The sequence below is a fragment of the Grammomys surdaster genome, unplaced genomic scaffold (assembly GCF_004785775.1).
Source record: "Grammomys surdaster isolate TR1022 unplaced genomic scaffold, NIH_TR_1.0 126187, whole genome shotgun sequence".
Taxonomy (NCBI): Eukaryota; Metazoa; Chordata; class Mammalia; order Rodentia; family Muridae; genus Grammomys; species Grammomys surdaster.
This window is the reverse complement of record NW_021620993.1, coordinates 6,389,752-6,411,231: the sequence shown is the minus strand read 5'-3', so window position 1 is coordinate 6,411,231 and position 21,480 is coordinate 6,389,752. Positions and strand designations below refer to the sequence as shown.

The following is a 21,480-nucleotide window of genomic DNA, read 5'->3' as shown; positions in this document are numbered from 1 at the left end:
GAGCTGTTAAGTTGCTAGGAGCTTCTGGTGACTGTATTAGTTAGGGTGATAACCAAGATCAGCTGTCACAAGTGACCTCCAGCCTTGAGCAGTGACAGGCCATGCCAAGAGCTGGTTGGGAACAGAGCTGTAGCTGTGCACCCTGAGCCCTCTTCCTAGGAGTCTACAGCTACCTCTCTATGAGTAGAGCTGGTGTCAGCAAAATGGCCCTAAGAGGCCAAGTGCTGGCTTTGCTGTGCCCTGCTGGGTTAGTGCCATGCTGTCTATAGGAGTAACCTCAGAAAAGACAGGCATGGTGTCAGACACTGCTGGGGCCAGATACTTTATCATAGTACTGGTCAGTAAGCTCCTTGGTCAGCTTCGGGGTGGGGTGGAGGCTGGTCCACATAGGCCCCCTGCTTTTTCCTACAGCCCTTTCTGGAGACCCTTACCTCTGGACATGCAACCCATGTTCAATTGTGCCTTTACCCTAGAGTGCAGCCTGGGATTAGCAAGCATGGGTTCTTGGAACTGCCTTCAGTTGCAAGGAGACATAACCAAGACCTGTGGTGGGTAACAGACTGGTGACCCCTGTTCTGTCTTAGCACTACCTTACAGAGTCCCACCAGAAGCCTTTATGAAGTCCAGAGGCAGCAAGCCAACCTAGGACCTCAGAGTCCTGTCAGGTCCTTAGTCACATCTTACTGTGCTCTCTCCATAGGGCAGCTGTGCAGAGAGTAGTTGCTGCCATGAACCAGATGGACCAGAAGAAACACGAGAAGTTTGCAAACCAATTTAATTATGCACTGAAGTAAAAGGGTGTGGATGTGCTGAATGTGCTGTGGTCCCCTTTGGCTATCAGCTCTTTCCTTACTTATGTAGCTTACTAGGATAGGAAGAAGAATAGACTTAAGTCTGAGTAGAATCAGAGCTTGTTTTTTCTGTATGTAACAATGGAGTGATGCATTGAAATACTCTCCAGGAGGCCAGGGAATATGGTTTAGTGGTGAGCCCAGGGTTTGATTCTCAACTATTTTAACCACACATGTAGTGCCACACCTATAATTCCAGCACTTGGAGGATAAATAGGACCAAGTCCTAGGCCAGTATGGATTACAGAGCAAGACTGCTTGAGAAACAAGAGCAAAGAGCCAGATGAAGAGATGCACACCTGTAATCCTAACACTTAGGAGGCGGGGCAGGAAGACTAACACAAGTTAAAAGCTAACCTAGTTGCCAGGCATGGTGGTACACTTAATCTTTAATCCCAGCACTCAGAAAGAAAAGCAGGTGGATCTCTGTTAGTTTGAGACCAGCCTGGTCTACAGAGTGAGTTCCAGGACAGCCAGGGCTACACAGAGAAACCATGTCTTGAAAACAAGCAAATAACCAAACAGCTAACCTGGTCTAAGTTGTAAGTTCTAGGCCAGCCAAACTTGCATAAGCAGAGTGTGTCTCTGGGGGAATAATCCCTTCAGAATAGCATACTTGCATTGGAGTCGATAGGGGTAGGCACTCCATCTGGCTGCAGGCCAGCCTTTGGGCAGTGAGTGTGTCCCTAGTGGTGCTATGTACTTTATAATGCCTTCAGAAATCCACTCTTTGATGCATATACTGTTTAATGCACATGTCCAACTCCTGGCATAAAACTCTGTGGCCCAGCTCTGTTGGACCCTAACTCACATATCATGTTGTCCACTTAGGTTAGGTAGGTACAGTGTATAACCAATGACACCATCTGCTTCCAGAACTCTATTACTCAGACAAACTGCCTGGCCACCTCTAAGCCCGCTTTCTACTTCTATGTTTGTGGTTTTTAGAATTATTTGGCTTATGGCTTTAGTTTTTGTTTTGTTGAGATATGGTCTCTATGTAGTTCTGACAGTCTTAGAGCCTACAATGTAGACCAGGCTGGTCTTCAACTCACAGATCCCCCTGCCTCTGCCTCTTCAGTACTGAGATTAAGGGCATGTACCACCGCTCCTGGCAGAGTGTGTGGCCTTTTGTTTCTGGCTTCTTTGCCTTTGTTTTAAGGTTCTTCCCTGTTGTAATACCAATACTTCAGTCCTGTTTACTGCACGTACAAACCACAGCAGAGGACGAGGGAGGTGGCTCGGCAGGTACAGCATTTGCCATGTAATTATGAGGACTGATTGGAATCCCCAACATCCATATAAAAATCAAGCGGTTGTGGTAGTCTGCCTTTAATCCCGGCCTTGGTAAGAGAAGACAGAATCCTTGGGGCAAACTCAGTAAAGAGACTAGCCAAAAATCAGTGTATTCTAGATTCAGCTAGAGACCATCTCAGTAAATAAAGTGGAGAGCAGTCAAGGGAGACACTCAGCTACAACCTCTGGCCTATTATATGAAAACGCACATATGCCATAGACATCGCCCATACATAGGCTGACACGCAATCACAGTGGGTGGAGTCATATTTTATCATTGCCCCCCCCTTCTCTTTTGAAACATGGTCTCTCTATGTAACCCTGCCTGCCCTGTAGACAACTCATTTAGTGGACCAGGCTGGCATCGAATTCACAGAGATCTGCCTGCTTCTGCCTCCTGAGTCCTGGGACTGTCACCATGGGTTCATTATTGATATTTGTCTGTCCCCACCATAGGGCTACCATGAACATCTGTGCTGAATTTTTGTGTAGATAACTGTTTTTGTTAATCACTGGTGCATATAGTAACTTCCTTGTGATGAACTAAACTGTTGAATGGTGGCAGCACTGTTTACACTCACTCTCCAGTGCTTCCTGAGAGCTCCATGCCATCACTGGTGTCTTTGTCTCTTTGGCTTTTCGGAGATTTCTATACATGAGTACTGTGTTCACATCATTTCCACCTCTCCTGCCCTCTCCAGTCTCCCATGGCCTCCTTTCAAATTCATGATCTCTTCTTTATCATCACATATGAAGATAGCTGCTGTTACCTACAGCAGTAAGGTCTTACCTTCAAGTTCTGGGAGGCAACTAAGGATAACAGCATTAGCCTATATTATTTTGGTCGTCACTTAACTCCCTGACCACAACTTGGGAGGTTTCCTGTTCATGTACATGGATTTTTGTTAAATAGTGTCTACTTAAAGACAAAAAAAAATCACATGATTATCTCAATAGATGCAGAAAACACCTTTGACAAAATCCAATATGGCTTCATAATAAAAATCATAGACTAGGAGTGGAGGGAACATGTATCCGCATCAAAACAACAACTGACTTATCAATGGAAGCTGTAAAAGAAGAATCTGGACTAGGGTACCTCAAGGTCTAAAAGACCATAGATACCAACTTACAGTACTATACCCAGAAAAACTCTGCTATAGTTGAAGGAGAAAGAAAAACATTCCGTGTTATAAATAAGCCAAAAGAATTCATGTCCACCAAACTAGTCCTACAGAGAGTATCAGAAGTAATTCTTTAGACTGAAGACAGAAAGAAGGGTAGTCAACAACAACAAAGAAAACAGGGGAGGCTGTAATTCCTGAAGCACAAAAGAGGATGAGTGCAGAGCAAGACATCAGGAGCCAGCACACACCTTTAACCGTAACTAGATTTTAATGGCCTCAGCTCCCCAGTCAAGACACACTGGTTAGTTGAATGGATTGAGAACTCAGCTTTGAAGGTCAGGGCCACCTTAAAGCATGAGGACGGAAAAAAATATTCTAAGCAAATGCAAACAGGGAGGAAGCAAGTGTCACTACCTTTTTATTTTACTTTATTTTATTCTTTGAGACTGTCTTCCTATGCAGTCCTAGCCTGCTAGATAAACCAGGTGTGCCTTAAAACTCACAGAGATCTGTCTGTTTCTGCCTTCCAATTAGTGGAATTAAAGACAAGGACTCTTCATTCTAATCAAGAGAACAATTGACCAAGAATACATTACATTTCTGTATGCACACCCAACTTCATAAGAAACATGCCATTGAACTTAAAGATACAGATTACTCCAGTTCAGTATTAGTGGGTGATTTCTGTACCTCACTTTCTCCAGAAGATGGGTCATCTGAACAAAAAAATTAATAGAGATATCAGAATTAAATGATGTCACACATCAAACGGACCTAACAAATATGTATAGAATGTTTGAACCAAATACTAAAGAATATGCATTCTACACAACAGACCAAATATTTAAAATAGATCATATCAGACAGGAGGTGGTAGTCCACACCTTTAATCCAAGACAGGAGACAGAGGCAAGCAAATCTTGAGTTTGAGGCCAGACTGGTCTACAGAATGAGTTCCAAGATAGCCAGAGATACCCAGAGAAACCTTGTCTCAAATAAAAATAATAAAATAGATCACATAATTTCACACAAAACAAGTTCAGAAAAATTGAAATAAAAATTATCTAACCACAATGCAATAAAGCTTCAAATCAATAGCAAACAAATCCCTAGTAACTGCACAAATTCATGAAGATTAAACAACACATGACTGAATAATGAATGGATCAAAAAGAATAAAAGAATGTTTTAATCCTAAAGTCAAAACTGAAAACACAACAAACCTTTGGATACATGGAATGGAGTCCTATGAGGGACTAACTCTACCTATTAAAAGTCAGAAAAAAACACAAATAAGTGACTTAATGATGTAATTAAATGATTTGTAAAAACAGGAACAAACCCAAATTGAGTAGAGAGGAATACCTAGTTTAAAAAAAAAAAAAAACATGCCGGGCAGTGGTGGCCCACGCCTTTAATCCCAGCACTTGGGAGGCAGAGGCAGGCAGATTTCTGAGTTCGAGGCCAGCCTGGTCTACAGAGTGAGTTTCAGGACAGCCAGGGCTACACAGAGAAACCCTGACTCGAAAAACAAAAGCAAACAAACAAACAAAAACCCTTATTCTCCATTAAGTTAGAAACTCTAAAAGAAGTGCACAAGGCACACATGTGGTGCACATACATGCAGTCAAAACCCACAGGAATAAATTTTAATTTAAAAAAGGAATAGATGAATTTCTAAATTAATCCAAACTACCAAAATTAAACTAAGGAGAGCGGCAACTTAAACAGATGTATCACATTATATCACCAATCCCTCTTAAGCAGACCGATAACAAAGAAGGAAATTGGAACAGTAGTCAAAAAAAAAAAAACCTAAAAACCTTTTCACACAGAAAGACCCAGGCCCAGAGAGGTTCACAGGAAAATTCTGCCAGACTTTCACAGACCTACAGCCAATACTTAAATTTCAAAAAAGAGAAAAACAGAAGGAACATTTCCAAATTCTTTCTATAAAGCGAGTATTACTTTAATACCAAAAACCATGTAGACTTCAACAACAATATCTCTGATATAGGCAAATATCTCTGATGGACATAGATGCAAAAATCTAATAAAATATTGCAAACTGAATGCAGACATAATAAGTTCACCAGGAAAGGACTGGATGTAGATAATGAAAGAATAATGAAAGAAGATATAAAGTTAATTCTTTTTCTAGTTCTCTCTCTCTCTCTCTCTCTCTCTCTCTCTCTCTCTCTCTCTCTCGTTAATAGTGAAAGTGTAAAATCCAGTGTGAAGCTCCACAGCTGTTCATTGAGATGGATAAACTTTGGCTGGTTCATTTCACTGTGTGATGTCTTTTATAAGTTTTTTGTAATAAATTTTTTCCTTTGTTGCTGCTGTTGTATTGTTTTTTTGAGACAGGATTTCTCTGTGTAGCTCTGGCTGTCCTGTAGACCAGGCTGGTCTTAAACTCAGAGATCTGCTTTCCTGTCTCCCAAGTGCTCAGATTAAAGGCATATACCACCACCCACATGGCTTTGTAATAAAGTTTTAATAATAAAAAATTATTATGATCATAATAAAAGCTATATATGATAAGTCCACAGCTAACATCATCCTAGATGAAAAATATGAAGAAATCCCACATTTCAAGCTACATTACAGAGACACAGCAATGAGAATAGTCTTGAACTGGCACAAAAGCAGATGTGTCCATGGAACAAAACAGACTCAAACATGAATGCACATAACTACAGCCAGGTAATATCTGACAAAGATCCTAAAAATACACACTAGAGAAGACAGCATCTTCAACAGACGGCTTGGAAAACTGTATGCCCACATGTACAAGAATGAAATTAGACCCATATCCATCACCATGCACAAAACTTAACTCCAAGTGTATCAAGACTTCAATACACAAACCTGAAACTGCTAGAAGAGAACATGGGCTGTGTCTTATGGGCTAGAGGTGTTCAGGAGACTTTCTGGATAGGGCTCCATTTGCTAAGGAATTAAGACCAACAATTTATGAATAGGACCTTATAAAACTACAAAGCTTCTGTACTGCAAAGGAAACAAAAAAGTAAGCTCACAGGATGAGATAGGACCTTTGCTAGCTGTACATCTGGTAGATGGTAATATCCAGGATATATAGATAAACCAAAATAACCTATTTCAAAGGGATATGTAGATCTAGACTTTCTTTTCCAAAAAAAGAAAGAAAGAAAAAAAGAAAGAAAGAAGAAATGGTTTAAAAATGGCTTTTAAAAAAGTATTCACTATTGTTAGCAATGAGGGCCATGCATAATCAGAGCACCGCGAGTTTGTGTACCAAGGCATGAAGGCTCGGATTGTGTTTCCATCCGTTTTCCCTGTTTCTCTTTGGTTTCAAAGACAAGGTCTCACTGCACAGCTGTAGTTCTGACTGGTCTAGAACTTACTGCATAGTCTATGGTGGCCTTGAACCCAGCATAGACCCACCTGCTTCTGCCTCTGCCTGTGATCGCTGGTATTAAAGATGAGCATCGCCACCCTTGGCTCTTTAAGAAAAAGTATATATGGGCGTGGGTTGGGTTATTTTAAGAATTTCAAAAAAATAATTTTTACGTGTATGGGTGTGGTTTTTTTGTTTGTTTGTTTTTTGTTTTTCGAGACAGGGTTTCTCTGTGTAGCCCTGGCTGTCCTGGAACTCACTCTGTAGACCAGGCTGGCCTGGAACTCAGAAATCCACCTGCCTCTGCCTCCCAAGTGCTGGGATTAAAGGCGTGCGCCACCACTGCCCGGCGTGTATGGGTGTTTTGCCTGCACATATGTATGTGAACCATATTTATCCTGGTACCTACAGAAGCCAGAAGAGGGTGAGTCAAATGGCCTGGAACAGGAGTTACAGTTAGTAGCTGCTTTATCTGTTTTAGGAATTGAACCTAAGACCTCTGGAAGAGCAGCCAGAGCTCTTAACTGCTGAGCCATCTTTCTAGACTCTCATCTTTTTACTTTTTTTCTTTCTTTTTTAAATATTAACAATCATAGTGGAAAGTATTACTTTATGGTTTTGATTCTCATTTTTTCTAATGACCAATGGTAGTGTTTATATTTATTGGACACTTATATATGTTCAAATAACTTCTCATTTTCAATTAGGTCGTCTTGTAAGAGTTTTCATAGATACTCTAAACACCACATCCTTAAATGATTTGGAGATGTTTTCTCCTTGTCTTTTCACCTTGAGTGCCCTTTAAAAGTTGTTAATCTTTTAAAATTACAGTATGTGTGCACGAATGCTCATTGAAGGAAGTCAGAAGATAGCTTTCAAGAATCCATTTGCTCCTTCCACTGTATGGGTCCTGGGATTGAACTCAGATGGGAAGGCTTAAGAGTTTAAGAGCAAGTGCCTTTGCCCACGGAACCATCTCACCAGCCCCAAGGTTTTTCATTTTAATAAAGTTCATTTATATGTTTATTTTGTTTCTTGTGCAATTGGTATCATTTCTAATATATATATATTATATATATATATATATGCACATACACACACACACATATATATATACATATAAACACACATATTGCTTAATTTCAAGGCACAGAGATTTACTCATAGTTTTTTTGAGAATTTTGTTTTTGTTATTTTTTTTTAAATAGAGTCTCTACATAGTCCTAACTGCCTTGGAACTCACTCTGTAGACCAGGCTGGCCTCCAGCTAACAGAGACCCACCAGCCTCTGCTTTCCAAGTGCTGTGATTAAAGGCATGTGTCCACTACATTCCGCTGTCTTCCGACAACTGTATCATTTTAGCTCTTATGTAAAGCTTTGATCCATTTTGGATCAAGTGTGTGTGGTATGAGGTAGGGCAGGCTTCGTTGTTTGCATTTGGGACTTTCATTGTCTTTGAATCCTTTGATTATTAGCCATTGGGATCCTTGGCCACTGTCATAGTAGGGTTTACCATAACTGTGGTAAAAACACCACGACCAAAGTGCTTGGGGAGGAGAGGGCTTATTTGGCTTACACTTCCAGATCACAGTTCATCATCAAAGGAAATCAGGACAGGAACTCAATTCAAGCATGCCAGGAAGAACCTAAAGGCAGATTAGACTCCATGAACTTCTGATAGCGTTCTATTTAATTGAGCTGTCATTTATTTTTAGTATTTTTGCAGTTTTTATATGTCACTTATATTTTAAAAATATATCCCTATGTGCTTTAATGCTTTTATAAATGTGACTGTTCTCAGAGTTCCATATTTAGATTTTTTATTGTTAACTTATAAAAATACAGTTAATTTTTATTTTGATCTTGTATTCTGCAGCTCTGTGAAACTTGTCCCTTAGTTAATAGCTTATGTATTTGTGTATGTTAGAATTTTTTTCTGTGCACAATCCTAGTATCTTTAAACAGACACGTTTCCATTTCCTTTCTCCTTTCCAGATACGGAGTTCGCCTGTTTTTCTACACGCACACACATACTCACTTACCCACAACCCACCCCATGCTTAATTGTTCTGGTTAGCATCTTCAGTCCAGTGTTGAATGTTGAATCTCCTGCCCTGACCTCCCACACAGACACAGAGTGTGATACCAACTGTGGATTTTTGTAGCTGTCCTTCATCATGTTTCTCCTTTTTCAATTTAATGAAGCCATTTTATTTTTTCTTTTGTTGCTTGTAATTTTGATGTAATTTCAAAGAAACCATTGCCTAATTTCAAAATGCAAAGATTTGCTTTGTTTTTGTTGTCGTTGTTGTTTGCTCATGGTGGTTTTTTGTTTTGTTTTTTGTTTTGTTTTTTGTTTTTGAGAGTTGATTTTTTGGTCAATGTTTCTTTTTGCTTGTTTCAATGTTTAGTTTTGAAGCACGGTTTCACCATGTAGCCCTGGCTGCCCTGAAACTCAAGCAATTTACCTGCCTCTGTGTCCCAAGTGCTGAGATTAAAGACATGGACCATTACTCCAGGCCTTGCAAGGGCTGTCCAGTTTTAGACTGTATGTGTAAGGGCTTTAATCCGTTTTTAAGTCAACTTTTATGTGTGTTGTTGAGTATTTTCTCTTAAAAGTTTCAATTTTGTGAAATGATTTTCCCCCACTTCTGCTTTTTCTGTGTCAGTAATTGAGATGGCCGTGCTATTGCTCAGAGAGATGTACTCTATTATGTACCAGCCATATGTTGAACTAACCTTGCAGTCCTGGGATAAACTGCCTTTGCTCATGATGTCATGATGTCTAATGCTTTCCATATGCCCATCCCTTGTCCGTTTTTTCTTGGTCACCTGTAGTTTATTTTGTTTCATTTTTGGATTTTTTGTTGTTGTTGTTGTTGCTTTGTTTTGTTTTGAGAGGAGGCTTTTCTGTCCTGGAACTTGATCTGTAGATCAGAGTGGCCTAAAGTTAGAGACCTGCCTGCCTCTGCCTCTGCCTCCCAAGTGCAGGGATTAAAGGCGTGCGTGTGCCACCACCGCCCGGCTAGTTGTTGTTGTTGTTTTTTTTTAAGTATAGTGTTTTAGTTGCGTTAACTAGTCTGTGTTATTTTTCCATATTTTTTTTAGCTCTATAGACTTTAATTATTTCTTTTGGGTTGCTTTGGATATGATTTTTCTCTTTTCCCATTTCTTAAGTTAGAAACACTTAGCTTATTGATTTAAAACATTTATTTTTAGTAGAGGTATTTATAGCTGCAAGTTTTGCTCTAAGCATTATCTTACATTTATCTTTTAGATTTGTTCATGTTGTCTTTTGTCTTTTTAATTTTTTGTTTGGCTTTGAGGCAGGGTCTTATGCTATCCAGGCTATGTTAAACCCTGCTCCTCCTGCCTTCATCTCCGGTACTGAGATTCCAGGCATGTGGCTCCCACACCTGGGACTTTTTTTTTTTTTCAAAGAATTTTCTAATTTTTCAGTTATTATTTTCTCAATTGATTAGGAGTTTGTTGTTTAATTTTCATAAACATGTGGCATACTTTATTTTAGTGATTTCTTCAAGACATCCTAAGCACATTGACCTGTGTATCAAGGGACCTGCCACTATTCAGTTCTGTCCTGTGGAGCCTCTGCGATTTCTGACAACCTACCTGGTATGCCACCTGCCAGGCTTTCCTGTCAGTCCACGGAAGTGATGACGTCTTCAGCTGTTGTCTGTCACCTCTCACTCTGTTAGTGTTAGCTTGTATTGGTGGGCCTGTGTTTAGTTCTTTCTTGCATACTTGCCCTTTCTTCCCCCTCTTCTGGTAACAATGTAGCCACTCCATTCTCTCTGGAAGGCTGCTACTAAGGTTTATCTTTTTCTACCCTTTCTTCTTCATTGTGTTGCTGATAGGTGTGGACTTTTACCTACTGTTTATTGTTGTGTTAAACAAGTATTTAATTCCTTTTGACCTCTCTTTTGATTGTCAACAGCATAGATGTTTGTTTATCTCCCAAGTCCAAAGCTCCTGCCTCCACAAAATCGTGGAGTTCAGAACCCCAGCCAAGCACGTGGTACCAGTCTCTAACCACAAGCTATTGTTACAACTTGTCTTAGAGGAGTTTCTTTGGCATTGACATGCAACACTTAATTTCTAGTGTTTCTCATCTAAAACAGGCTGGTGATTGCTCATCCTAAGCACACTGAGCTGTGTGTAGGGAACCAGCCACTCTTCAGTTGTGTCCTGAACTGAATTAAACTCAGGGCCTTGCACATGCTGAGTGTGTGTTCTGCACCCTACCCTTTAGCCATCTTTCAATAAACATCCGGGTCTTGGGGTGCAAGGGTGGGCGTAGCTATCAGAAACCTTGTTAACTTCCAGAGCTTTGAAGTTTGTTTTTGTTGGTTACTACTGTGCACAGTGGTTCTCACTCTCCCTTCTTGAAGGCTCTCCCAGCAGGACACTGTTGTGAGGATGGATTTGCTGTCCTTCACAAGGCGGTTCCCAGTCTCTGTCTTGCATCTGCTCTTAACCATTTCTACATACAGGTGCACCCGAATCTGGAACAGGAGCTGTTGAGCCCAGGGGTGTGTGTGATTATTCCTTTTTTTTTCCTTCTATTACTTTTGTGCATTCATATTCACCTTTAAATCACTGACCTAAAACATATGAACTAGGAAATACCATTTTTACAATTCAGGTAGCTGGCCGTACACACCTTTCCCCAGGATTGAAAGAGCACCTGCACTGTATGTTAAACTCCCAGTGGCAGTGGTTCTGGTCTGGCACTTGAGCTCTCTACCTGGTGAGATACATGCAGCCTTTTTACTTATGCAGCTTCCTGATGCAATTGTAGGTCAAAGACCTCTTGTATATTTCTGTCTTAAGCTGAAGTTGCAGCATCAGAGATGAGGTAGAAGGAGAAAGTGTAAGGTGTGACTCAAGACTAACTGGTTAGTTACCCTGATGATTTCTATATTCTGCTTTTCAATGGATCTCCCTGACTTTATTATCAGAAAGATTTTCCAGTGTGACTGTCAGAATGGGGCTGCCCTAAGTAGGACAAGGGGAAGGGAAGGTCTGTGCAGTCCCACTCAGCTGGCCAGTATCCACAGGGTTTCCACCCAGCTCCCTGGCTCACTGTAACTGCTGTGGTCCATGGCCTCTGAGTCAGGGGAATCAGGTCAGAGTATCTGGGTCCAAGGTGTATGGAGGGTGCTCAGAGCTGGAAGAAAGGCAGCTGCTGGCCCTTGGGATTCAACAGTTTTTCCCCTTATTTAAGGCTGTGGGTCCCCAGGGTGGGCTTCAGAGAGGGGAAGAGGCAGGACAAGCAGGCTTTTGAGAAGGGTGGAGGGGCTAGCTGCAGGCTTCATAGATGAGGGTTGTGAGTAGGGTTGGCTAAATCCACCCCTCAAGGGCCAGACTGAGCTCTGGGCCTTGTCATAGGAGCAGTTGTAGGACTGCCGTAGGAGAGTGCAGACCCAACTGGCCAGGCCACAGGGACAGCAAGGCAGATAGTTATAAAAATAGGTATCAGAATGAATTTGAAAACTAAATAGTAGGTTGTAAACCAGGTTTGAGATGTTTCTGTCAGAGGTCATACTGGGCTTGAGGAGGCTACATTACCCCATTAGGATCTTATCTCTTTCCATACAGTGGAACAGCAGGCGAGTACACAGGCTTTATCTTCCTGAGCTACCCCAATAGCCTGAGGGAGCTGGGCTTCAGTCATCACACTCTCTACCAAAAGGGAAAAGGAGTATCTGTCTGCTTACTGAGACTTGCCATAAGTCACCTCCTGGTGTCTATCCACACACATTGCTGTGTGACCAGCAGCCCCTTCTAAGAAGCAGAACTTAGTTTTGTTTTTTGAGGCTGAATTTCATGTATCCTAAGCTGGCTTCAAATTTACAATGTAGCCAAGGACTCTACAACTAGAGGGCTCCCCAGAAACAGTAGAATCTGCACCCCAAAACTCACCAGATGTCATGTGTGGAGAAAGCCAGCTGAGAGGCCAGAACTGAGCAAGCCTAGAGGGCTCCTCCTAAGCCCCACACCCAGCACCCTCTTACCCTCTAGACCTACTCTTCCTTCTGTCAGACAGATGACCACAGTTCTGTGCTGTGTAATGGTTTCCTCAGAGATTGAAACATTCCATTCTTCATGAAGCTATTTAAACAGGAAGGTAAACAGCACAAAATAACTTCAGGAAGTTCCTATAAGGGACTATAGTCACTAAGCCCCTCCCTACCAGAGTAAACAATAAAAGCTGAGCATCTCAGAGGAGCTGAGCTGCCAAGAGACTCAGATAATCCAACCTGCAAATAAGACTCTGAGACCAGTTCAGCTACCTGGGACAAGCCTAAACCAGCTAAACTTTCTGAAAAAGGTTTAGACCAACTGAGGCAGCTGGAAAACACATTCTTCAGCCTTGGAGCTGCCTACAGGCTGTGCAGTGTATTCCAGGCTCCCAAGTTTTGAGAGCTACCATCCATGCTGGGGTGGACCTTGGTGATACAGCTATTTTTGAGTCATTTCTGCTCCTATAACTAACTCCTCACCCATACTCCTGTAAGTAACCCCAGTAAAACTCATTGGCTTACCAGGTGATGACAGCACATGCCACGAAGCAGAGGAAGGTGGATCTCTGAGTTTAAGGCCAGCCTGGTCTACAGAGTGAGTTTCAGGACAGCCAGGCTTACACAGAGAAACCGCGTCTACACACACACACACACACACACACACACACACCTACCTCACTAGCTCACCAGTTGGACTTTGGTGGTACCTGTATTTTGCTCTGTCATGGGATCTCTATCTGGGTGAGTAAATGTGTGTACTGCATCTCTCTAGAAATGTCTTGTCACATAACATTCTATCACAGGCAAAGGGCTGTATACACAGGCCAGCAAGATAGACTACAGGAACCCAGGGAATGCCAGGAAGTAGCCACTACTCCGTATCGTGGCATGTGGCAGTGAACTCAGAGATGGAGGAAGGTGCTGTGTGTGGTGGACTCACTGCCTCCCAGCCTCATAGCCCCTGACCCACATTCTCTGCTCAGTTCCAAAGCCCGGTGTAGATGTCGAAGGCTCTGTAAGTTTAAGTAGCTCTAGTTGGGACAGAGCCTCAGCAAATGAGCTGACCCCACTCCCAACACTCATTTGGATGTTGAAGAGCCCTGTCCAGCCAAAATTCATTACCACGTGCCAGAGTAGCTAGGCTCCTGGGAAGTACAGCTACCTACTCTACCTTGTCATCTTCCCAGGAGAACTCGATTGTATCAACATTCCCAGCTCAGCTCAGTAAGGCTGGCATAAGGAAACAAGACCCAAAGGGGGCCTTGGGTCTTTTTTCAGGGTCAGCTGGCAGCTGCTTTCCCTCTCGTGCACAGGGTCCCCTGAGCACAGAGGAAGCTTGCAGTGAGGGCACCCTTACCCTCACCCCTAACTCATGCTCCATGGTATCTTGCTGTGTGGGCTAGGGTTGCCTGTGTTGGCCCAGGAGAGATCTCCATGTTTTGGAGGTGGGCAGGATTAGGTAGGACTATGGTATGTCCTCTATTTAGGGAGGGTGTGGCTTCTGGTTGGGCAGCCCCTGCACAGGCCAAGCTTCCAGTGATTTGATTTGATTCCAAGTGTCTTCTGGAATCTTCTGGAGCCTTGTAGGACTTCCCTGTTGACAACCTGTCTTAGAGGCCCAGCCCTCAGCAGCAAGGCTAGGAATATTCTCCAATCCATCACCTCTCACGATTAAATGTATCCCACTTCTTGCACAGTTCTCACTCCCTGACCACAGGAATAAGAATATTGCACAACTGAACTAGAAGGCTGGACCTGCTGCTCACATAGGGGCTAGCAAACATCAGGTCAGGACAGGAAACTCTAGGCCTAGAAAGAAGGTCTGAAGTGGAAAGTGGGCTGGCTGGAATCGGGCACCAGGTCTCTGCTGGAGAGGGAAGCTAGGGGCATCATCTCAGGGATATCTTCAGGGGCAGGTTGACTTCCCGCCCCCCTCACCTCCCTCAACTGCCAGATGTGCTATTCTTACCTGCCCTGTGGCTTTCGATGACTATGAAGCCAGTTCTGAGCACTCTGACCAGTGCCAGTCACTGCAGTTCATTCTCAACCTGACTCCCAAAGGTAGCTAGCTGACTAGAGCCAAGTCCCCTCCACTGTGCTCAGGAAACAGGAGGACACCTGAAGGAGAAGCCAAGCCCCATAGTGGAGCACAACAGGCTCTTTCGTTCTTTCCAGGGAGAGCCAGGGACCCTGGAACAGACCTAAAAACAGTTGCCTCCCTGGCCCTCGCCACAGCCAACCCCCTTTTCCTTCTCCAGTCTTCACCCCTACTGGATGTACAAAATTTTGGATGTACAAAATCTCCCAAAGCTAGCACAGGCTGCCACGTGTCTCCCTGTAGTCATAGGTGGTTCTGTATCTGCTCTGGGGTGTGTACAGCCACAGCTTCGGGCCATTCCTGGACTCCTTGCGTTCAGCGCACAGGAACTACATACACATACACACAATTTGTTGCAGAAGAGTGATGCACCAGAAAAGGTCATTGGCCTTCTAATCGGGCTATTAAACTATAGGGCAGGTGGTTACACCTCACCCCTCGGAGTGCAGCTTCCTCCTCTGGGAAGCGGGATGCTTTTCCTATCCACAAGTAGCCTGCTTGGGGGTGGGAGTGGGGGCAGTTGGTGGGACGGGATGGGAATATGGAAGACAATGAGCAACAGGGGAGAACTCCATTTGGAGCTCAGCAGTGCCAGGCTGAAAGAAGAGGGGAAAAGGCCTCACTTCGGAGAGAGCGGGAAGGGGACTCGGACCCATGCTGGATCAGCTCCCAAATCGATCCCCAAGAGAGAAAGGGTGCAAGCTACGAGAGTGACCATGAGACACTAACACTGACAGCAAACTAGACCTAAAGGCTCTGAAGTCCCTGCTCAGGGAGACATACAGATGGGTAAGAACCCGACCGGACAGGAAGGCGGGAATCCGCATCCTACAGCGCCAGAGCCTTCGGAAAAACGCCCGCGTGGCTTCCTGTGGTTTATTAAGAGTTCTGCAAAGTGCTTGGAGCAGGCCACGGGAGCCTCCCGTTTGGCCCCTGCGCACACTCGTTTATAAATTTCTCTTCTGTAGGAACCGGCTATATACAGGACCAACGACTGAAACCTTAGAAAAAGGACGGCCGCGCTCGCCTCTGGCTGCGAGGCCACGTGGTGCGGTCCCCACCGGGGTCCTGGCACCGAGGTTCAGAGGTGGGGCGCATAGAAGGCGGGCGCGCCGTACGTCTGCGAGCCCAGCACGAAGGGCGAGAGCACGGCCGGGCTGGACAGGAAGGGCAGCTGCGCGGCACACACCAGCCCTCCGGGGCTGTGCGCCGGGTACCCGGCCGGGCCGTGCAAGGCGAGCGGCGCACCCATGGGCGGCGAGGGGCTGAGGGGACTGAGGCCGCCGGGCAGCCCCGCGCCAGGCCCCGCTCCCGGGCCGGGGCCCCCGCCGCCGCCGGTCGGCGCGCTAGTGTCAGCGCCTGGGTTTTGCTTCTTCCACTTCGTTCGGCGGTTCTGGAACCAGATCTTCACCTGGGTCTCGGTGAGGCTCAGCGACAGCGCCAAGTTGAGGCGCTCGCACACGGACAGGTAGCGAGTGGCTTTAAACTTGTTCTCCAGCGCCACGAGCTGCTCGTAGGTGAAGGCGGTGCGCGCTCGCCGCGGCTTCCCGGACTTCGAGTCCGAGCCCGTGCGCTTCCGCTTGGGCTTGGTGGCCACGGCGGCGCCCTGCGGGGTGCTCCCCGCGCTCCCGGCTCCCGCAGTTGCAGGCGGGCCCGGGGCTCCGGGCGAGTTCCCACGGGGCGCTGGGGCCGCAGCCTCGTCCACGGGGGAAGCCTCGACCTCGGCCGCTCCGGGGCAGCCCGACCCGCGGGCTCCGAGACCGCCGCTGCCTCCCCGAGGCTCCTCGGTGCCCTGAGCATCCTGCACCTCGGGCGCTTCGTCCTCGTCCTCGGGCGCTTCATCCTCGCTGTCCGCGGTCGGGCTGCGACCGCTGCCGCTGCTGTAGCCGTTGGCCTCGGCCTCGTCCGCCCTGTAAGAGTCTCCAGCACCTGCGGGCGGCGAAAAGGGAGAGAACAGAGGGTCAGGCCCGCACCCAGCCGCCCTGCCCGCTCCCCCAGTGAGAGATTCTTCTTTAATCGTTGGGTTTCTCCTCTTCCTCGTTTGCCCCTTCCCCAAAGGTTTTCTTTTCCTCCCTCCTTGCCACAGTTCCTCCTTGGTTGCTTGCATTTCCTCTCTGCCTTCCTTCGGAAGGACCCTCTTCGTGGCCAGCTGCTTTTGCTGCCCCATCCGCAGTCCTCGCCTCCGCCTTTAGGGCTGCGGTGCGCGGGCGGCCCTCGGAGTGTACAGCGGAGAAAGAGCTCCGATCGATTCACGGGGCAGATACAAACTTAATTAAACTCATTTTGTGTAATGTACAAACTAGTTAAAGTCCATTTAATTTATTTCGGCGTATATTACCTTCCAATTACAGCGGGCGCGGGGCCAGCCAATTACCGCACAGTTAATAGCTGGAGGGGCTGGAGGCCTGGGGTGGGGTCGGCCGGCTGTGAGGAGGCCACTTCTGAAGACCAAAATCGGTCATCTTGGAGTTGTCCCTACCTCAGGCTTTAGGCCCTGAAAACTAGGCATCTTAAAGTGCTGGCTTCCCAGCCAGCCTCTGGGGCCCATTAACCAGCTCCCCAGCGACACTGTCTGAAGCGGGCTTCAGCTTCCCTTGAGCTGGTGGAGTTTGGAGGCTGGGGAAGGGCACTGTGAACCTCTAAGCTAGAGCCTGGGACGGAGTATGAACACCAGTCCCGCAGCATCCAGAGAGAAGCTGCCGCCATGACTGCATTTTGTCTCTGAAATTTGCAAGGCTGTCTGTCTGCTATGCACGAATCTGAGGACCATTCATGCCCCTCACCCACAGGTGGTCTTTAAATGCCAGAGGAGGCCTCCACGCTTTCCAACCCAGCGCTGGTGTTCAGCTCTCAGGTCGAGTTGGCGCTGACATACTGGAGCATAAAATCGCGACTCGCAAATACCCCAGGTCAAATGACCCAGGTCGCATGAAGACTGCGGGTGTCCTGTCCTCAACTCCCAGGTCTTAGCAGGGCAACTATTCCCTCAGGCGACCCGTAGCCAGTCACCCATGCCCCAGCCCTGCCTAGCTGTCCTCTCCAACTGTGCAGCGCTCCCTCCCTCCCTACACAGCTCCAGCAAGCAGCCATGGGTTCCTGGTAGACCAACCCCTTGGCAGAGAGTGGGGTCCAACTGCTGCCTGCCGGGCCTGCTCCTCCTCCCTCTAGGAACGGAAGGTCAATGCAACCGCGCTGGTAGAGCTGGCGGCCCCAGTCCAGTTCTCCCTGAGCGTTCTGGTTCGTCAGAGGCGCAGGGGCCAGGAAGTTAGAGGGAGGACGGAGGAGGGGCACAAAAAGCAATCAGGAGCTGGTCGAATGCAATTCGCGATCAATAGCGGCCCCTAATAAGTGTAATAGGTTTTAATCGAGTAATTATCCGAATTTTGACCCTATAATTTAGATGTTCGGGGGGAGTTTGCAAGGTGCTTGAAAGAGATATGCATGCGCCGTAATGGGATATCGACCGCAAAGGGGGCGCGGGCCGCCCCATTACCGGCCGCTTTCCGCCGCTAAGCACATTTCCCTTTAACTGTAATCGAAGGGATTTAATTGTTTTTCCAGAGATAACCAGCGTTTTGTCACAATTAGTCTGATTTGTCCAAAGGGGGAGGGCTGGAGAGGCCACGGTGGGGGTGGGTAAGTCACCAAGCCAGCCGCCGCATGTCCCTTTGCCTCCAGCACCAACTACCCTCCAACACCCAATACTGACTAGGCGAATCCTGGATCGTTGTCTCAACCCCCAAACCCCAGATTTGGCCCAGCAGAACCTTTCCAGAAGCGTGCAGCAGTGAGGGCCCTAGAGTCCGGGTCGGGAGGAGGCCACGGATGCTCGGGGCCGACCCCGCGCTCTGCGAACTTTCCACAGAGGCCGGCGGCGGGTCAGGCCCAGCTCGCTGCGGGGTCCCTGGAGCATAAACATTCCGGAGCAGTCAGTGTCCTCGCCCCTAGCGCCCAGCCCTTATACTCACTTGTAGGCTCAGCTCCCGCGGCCGCTACGACTCCTGTGGCAGCGGAAAGGGCTCGGCGTTCTAGCTCTGCGCGCGGCGAACGTCCGGAGGCAGCCGGGACCGCGACGCACGCGGCCGGGGCACACGGGGCACACGTAGCGGGCACCACAGGGCCCAGTAGCACGCACCGGCGTCTCCTGCTGTTGAACTTGTTGGGATCTAGAATGTCCAGCACGGAGAAGGAGGTGGGGCGCGGGGGCGCGGCGGGCCGAGCGGCTCCAGCCCCCTCTGGCACCGCGGGCACAGTGTCGCTGGCCGCGAGCGGTGGGACTCCAGCCCGGGGAAAGATGGGCAGCTCAGCTCGTCCGTCCATAGCGTCCCGAGCTGCAGCTGCAGGAGCCGGCGGTGCGGGCCCCGAGCCCGGCCCGGGCGGTGGCGGTGGCAACGCGGGGACGTCCCCAGGTGCCGCCGGGCCGCTGGTACTCATGCCGGCCTCGGGCCGCTCAGGCGGCTCGGGCCCCGCTACCTACTGGGATCCCATCCCTGCGTCCCGCAAAATCAGCCTCAGGCCAGCTGTTGTCGGCGCTGCGTCCCGCTTGGCTAGTGCTGCCTGGCGTTGCCTCCGCCACCGCTTCAGGCGCCCGCCGCGCCCGGCCAGTGCATTTATGGCGGCCCCGCCGGAGGCGCCCACGCGCCCACACTCCGCACACACGTGCGCCCGCAGGCGGCCGCGCGGTTCCGCTACCCTCGTTAGCGCTCACGCCTAATTGGCTGCGAACGGTCCCAAGCGGAGTAGGCGGGCCCGGTGCGGGACTCACGGACTGAGCCGCAGAGACAGACAGACGCCCTGCCGGGAGCCAGAGCACAGTCCACTGGAGGCTGTGGTGGTCAGCACCGTGCCGCTGCGCCTCCGCGGGGCTGGAAACTGCGTGCCCGCCTCCTCGGCAAAGGGGGAGGAGACAGCCCGGCTTTTAAATAATTGCGGGATCGGTTGGCTATGGAGGGCTGCGGAGGCCCCAGGACATGTGAACTCGCGAGCCCCGAGTTGGCCTGTACATCCCAGCTCAGGGTACCGCTAGGGCAGGTCTCTCCTGCTGCGATGGCACGCGGGGCTCTGGGCTACCGTGGCACCCGGGGCTCCCGCGCCTTCCGCTGCTGGGGCGGGAGAGGGAGAGTGGGGGCTCTTGCAGGTTCTGAGTCTCTGCAGGGTCTTCAGCTCTTTGTGGGGCGTGTTCCCAGAGTTTCGGTTTCCGCTGCCCTCGATTGAGGTTTTTCGCGTCTGGAGCAATCTGGTCAGGATCTCTGTCCTTCCATCCTCACCAGCTCTGACTCCCGCCCCCTTGGCTGGATCAAATTAGGGACGACACGAAATCCCCGCAAGGGGCGGGGCTGGCGCCCGCGAGTGACGCTCATTAGAAGTGGAATCGAAATGAGCAGGGCTAGACGGCTGTCCTGGTCCCCGCCCCCCAAAGGGTGACCGAAAAATCGCACAAATAGCAGGTGGCCTACATAAAGATCGATACCCTTCATGTAAAGGGAAAATATGTGTTTCTTCCAGAACCGGAAACTATCCTCTTCCCCACCCCTAACAAATCAGAAGGGCCGCTTGAGGCCTGAGTATTTGTGCACCGTCTTGTTCACACTCTGGATATTTACAGGATACTCTCCGCGACCTCGCAAGGTCGAACCCGGCTTCGGAGGGTGAGGATCAGGTAGCTGATGCTTTGCTTCCGAGTTTCCCTCCTCCTTTCGCTAAGGCCAATGAGCTGACCCGCCTCTGAAGGACCCAGGTGGGACCCGGCGAAGGAGCTAGCGTGCCCAGAGAGTGAGTGTGTGCGCCGACGTGTGCTCCAGCGGGTATGCACTCCTCCTCCCACTGCGGTCCCGAGAGCCTGCTCTGCACAAGGACGGGCCTTTGCAATTACCGCGGGCAATGATCCTTCGGAAGCAGAAATTAAAAGTTAGGAGAAATAATGGGGGACCGATCGCCTGTAATTTGGGCCAAGCTCGGACATGCTGAGCCTCTGGGAGGCTGGGACGGGAGGCAGGAGGAGGGGGGCAGGGCTCTCCTCCCCTCAGTTTTTTCCCTGCCCCCTCCCACCGTCACCGCGTGCTGGTCCATCCTGAGATTCTAATCAGACCCACAACACTGTGTCCTTCCTTGCCAGGACTTGATTATTCTTTATCTTTAAATTATAAATCACCTCTGGGGAAGGAGGGTGGGTAATCTCTCATCGCAGTGAGGTAATTATCTTCTTCCCGCCCCCACCTTGGTCTTTGCTTCCTCCCTCTTCTCAGCTGAGTTTAAATATAGATGTACACGCCCCATTCTCTTTCACACACACACTCACACTCATTCAGAAGCGGCCAACACTCAAGCAGGAATTCATTCATGAGCACCCATACCCAGTCAGAAGGTGGCTCATAAGGGCAGTACGCTGCACCCCGTCACCCCTCCCCCACTTGCTCCTTCTTCCACTTCCTGTCTCTTTTAAGTCCTTTGGTGAGGACTGCACACAGGCCCGCTGCCAGGTCCCCATCTTCTTTGCTTCTCTGGGATGCAGAGCCACTGGGTGCAGAAGGGAGCTTCTTTGGGGGTGGGGAGGGGAGTGTGGATGGGGAGGGGAGGGCAGGCCTCATATGCAGACCTCGGAGCTGGCTCTGGGTAGTGAAGACTCTGTGACATCGCTACAAGCACACACACACGCGCACACACACACACACACACACACAC

The 21,480-nt window shown here is 48.2% G+C and overlaps 2 protein-coding genes across 3 annotated transcripts in view; one reads left to right on the top strand and one right to left on the bottom strand.

Moving 5' to 3' along the window:
- Uvssa (UV stimulated scaffold protein A) overlaps nt 1–904 on the top strand; it is a 37,741-nt gene extending 36,837 nt beyond the window's left edge. For both annotated transcript variants that reach the window (XM_028758245.1, XM_028758244.1), the window contains exon 14: nt 701–904. In XM_028758245.1, coding sequence (XP_028614078.1) covers nt 701–794 — 94 coding nt within the window. In that variant the 3' untranslated portion in view covers nt 795–904. The remainder of the gene's footprint in view (nt 1–700) is intronic.
- A 14,976-nt stretch (nt 905–15,880) lies between these two features.
- Nkx1-1 (NK1 homeobox 1) lies at nt 15,881–19,233 on the bottom strand. Its single transcript, XM_028758020.1, has 2 exons — nt 18,768–19,233; nt 15,881–16,728 (listed from the first exon to the last, which is right to left on the bottom strand). Exons 1-2 carry the CDS (start codon nt 19,231–19,233, stop codon nt 15,881–15,883), a joined length of 1,314 nt encoding a protein of 437 aa, XP_028613853.1.
- Between the last annotated feature and the right edge of the window lie 2,247 nt (nt 19,234–21,480).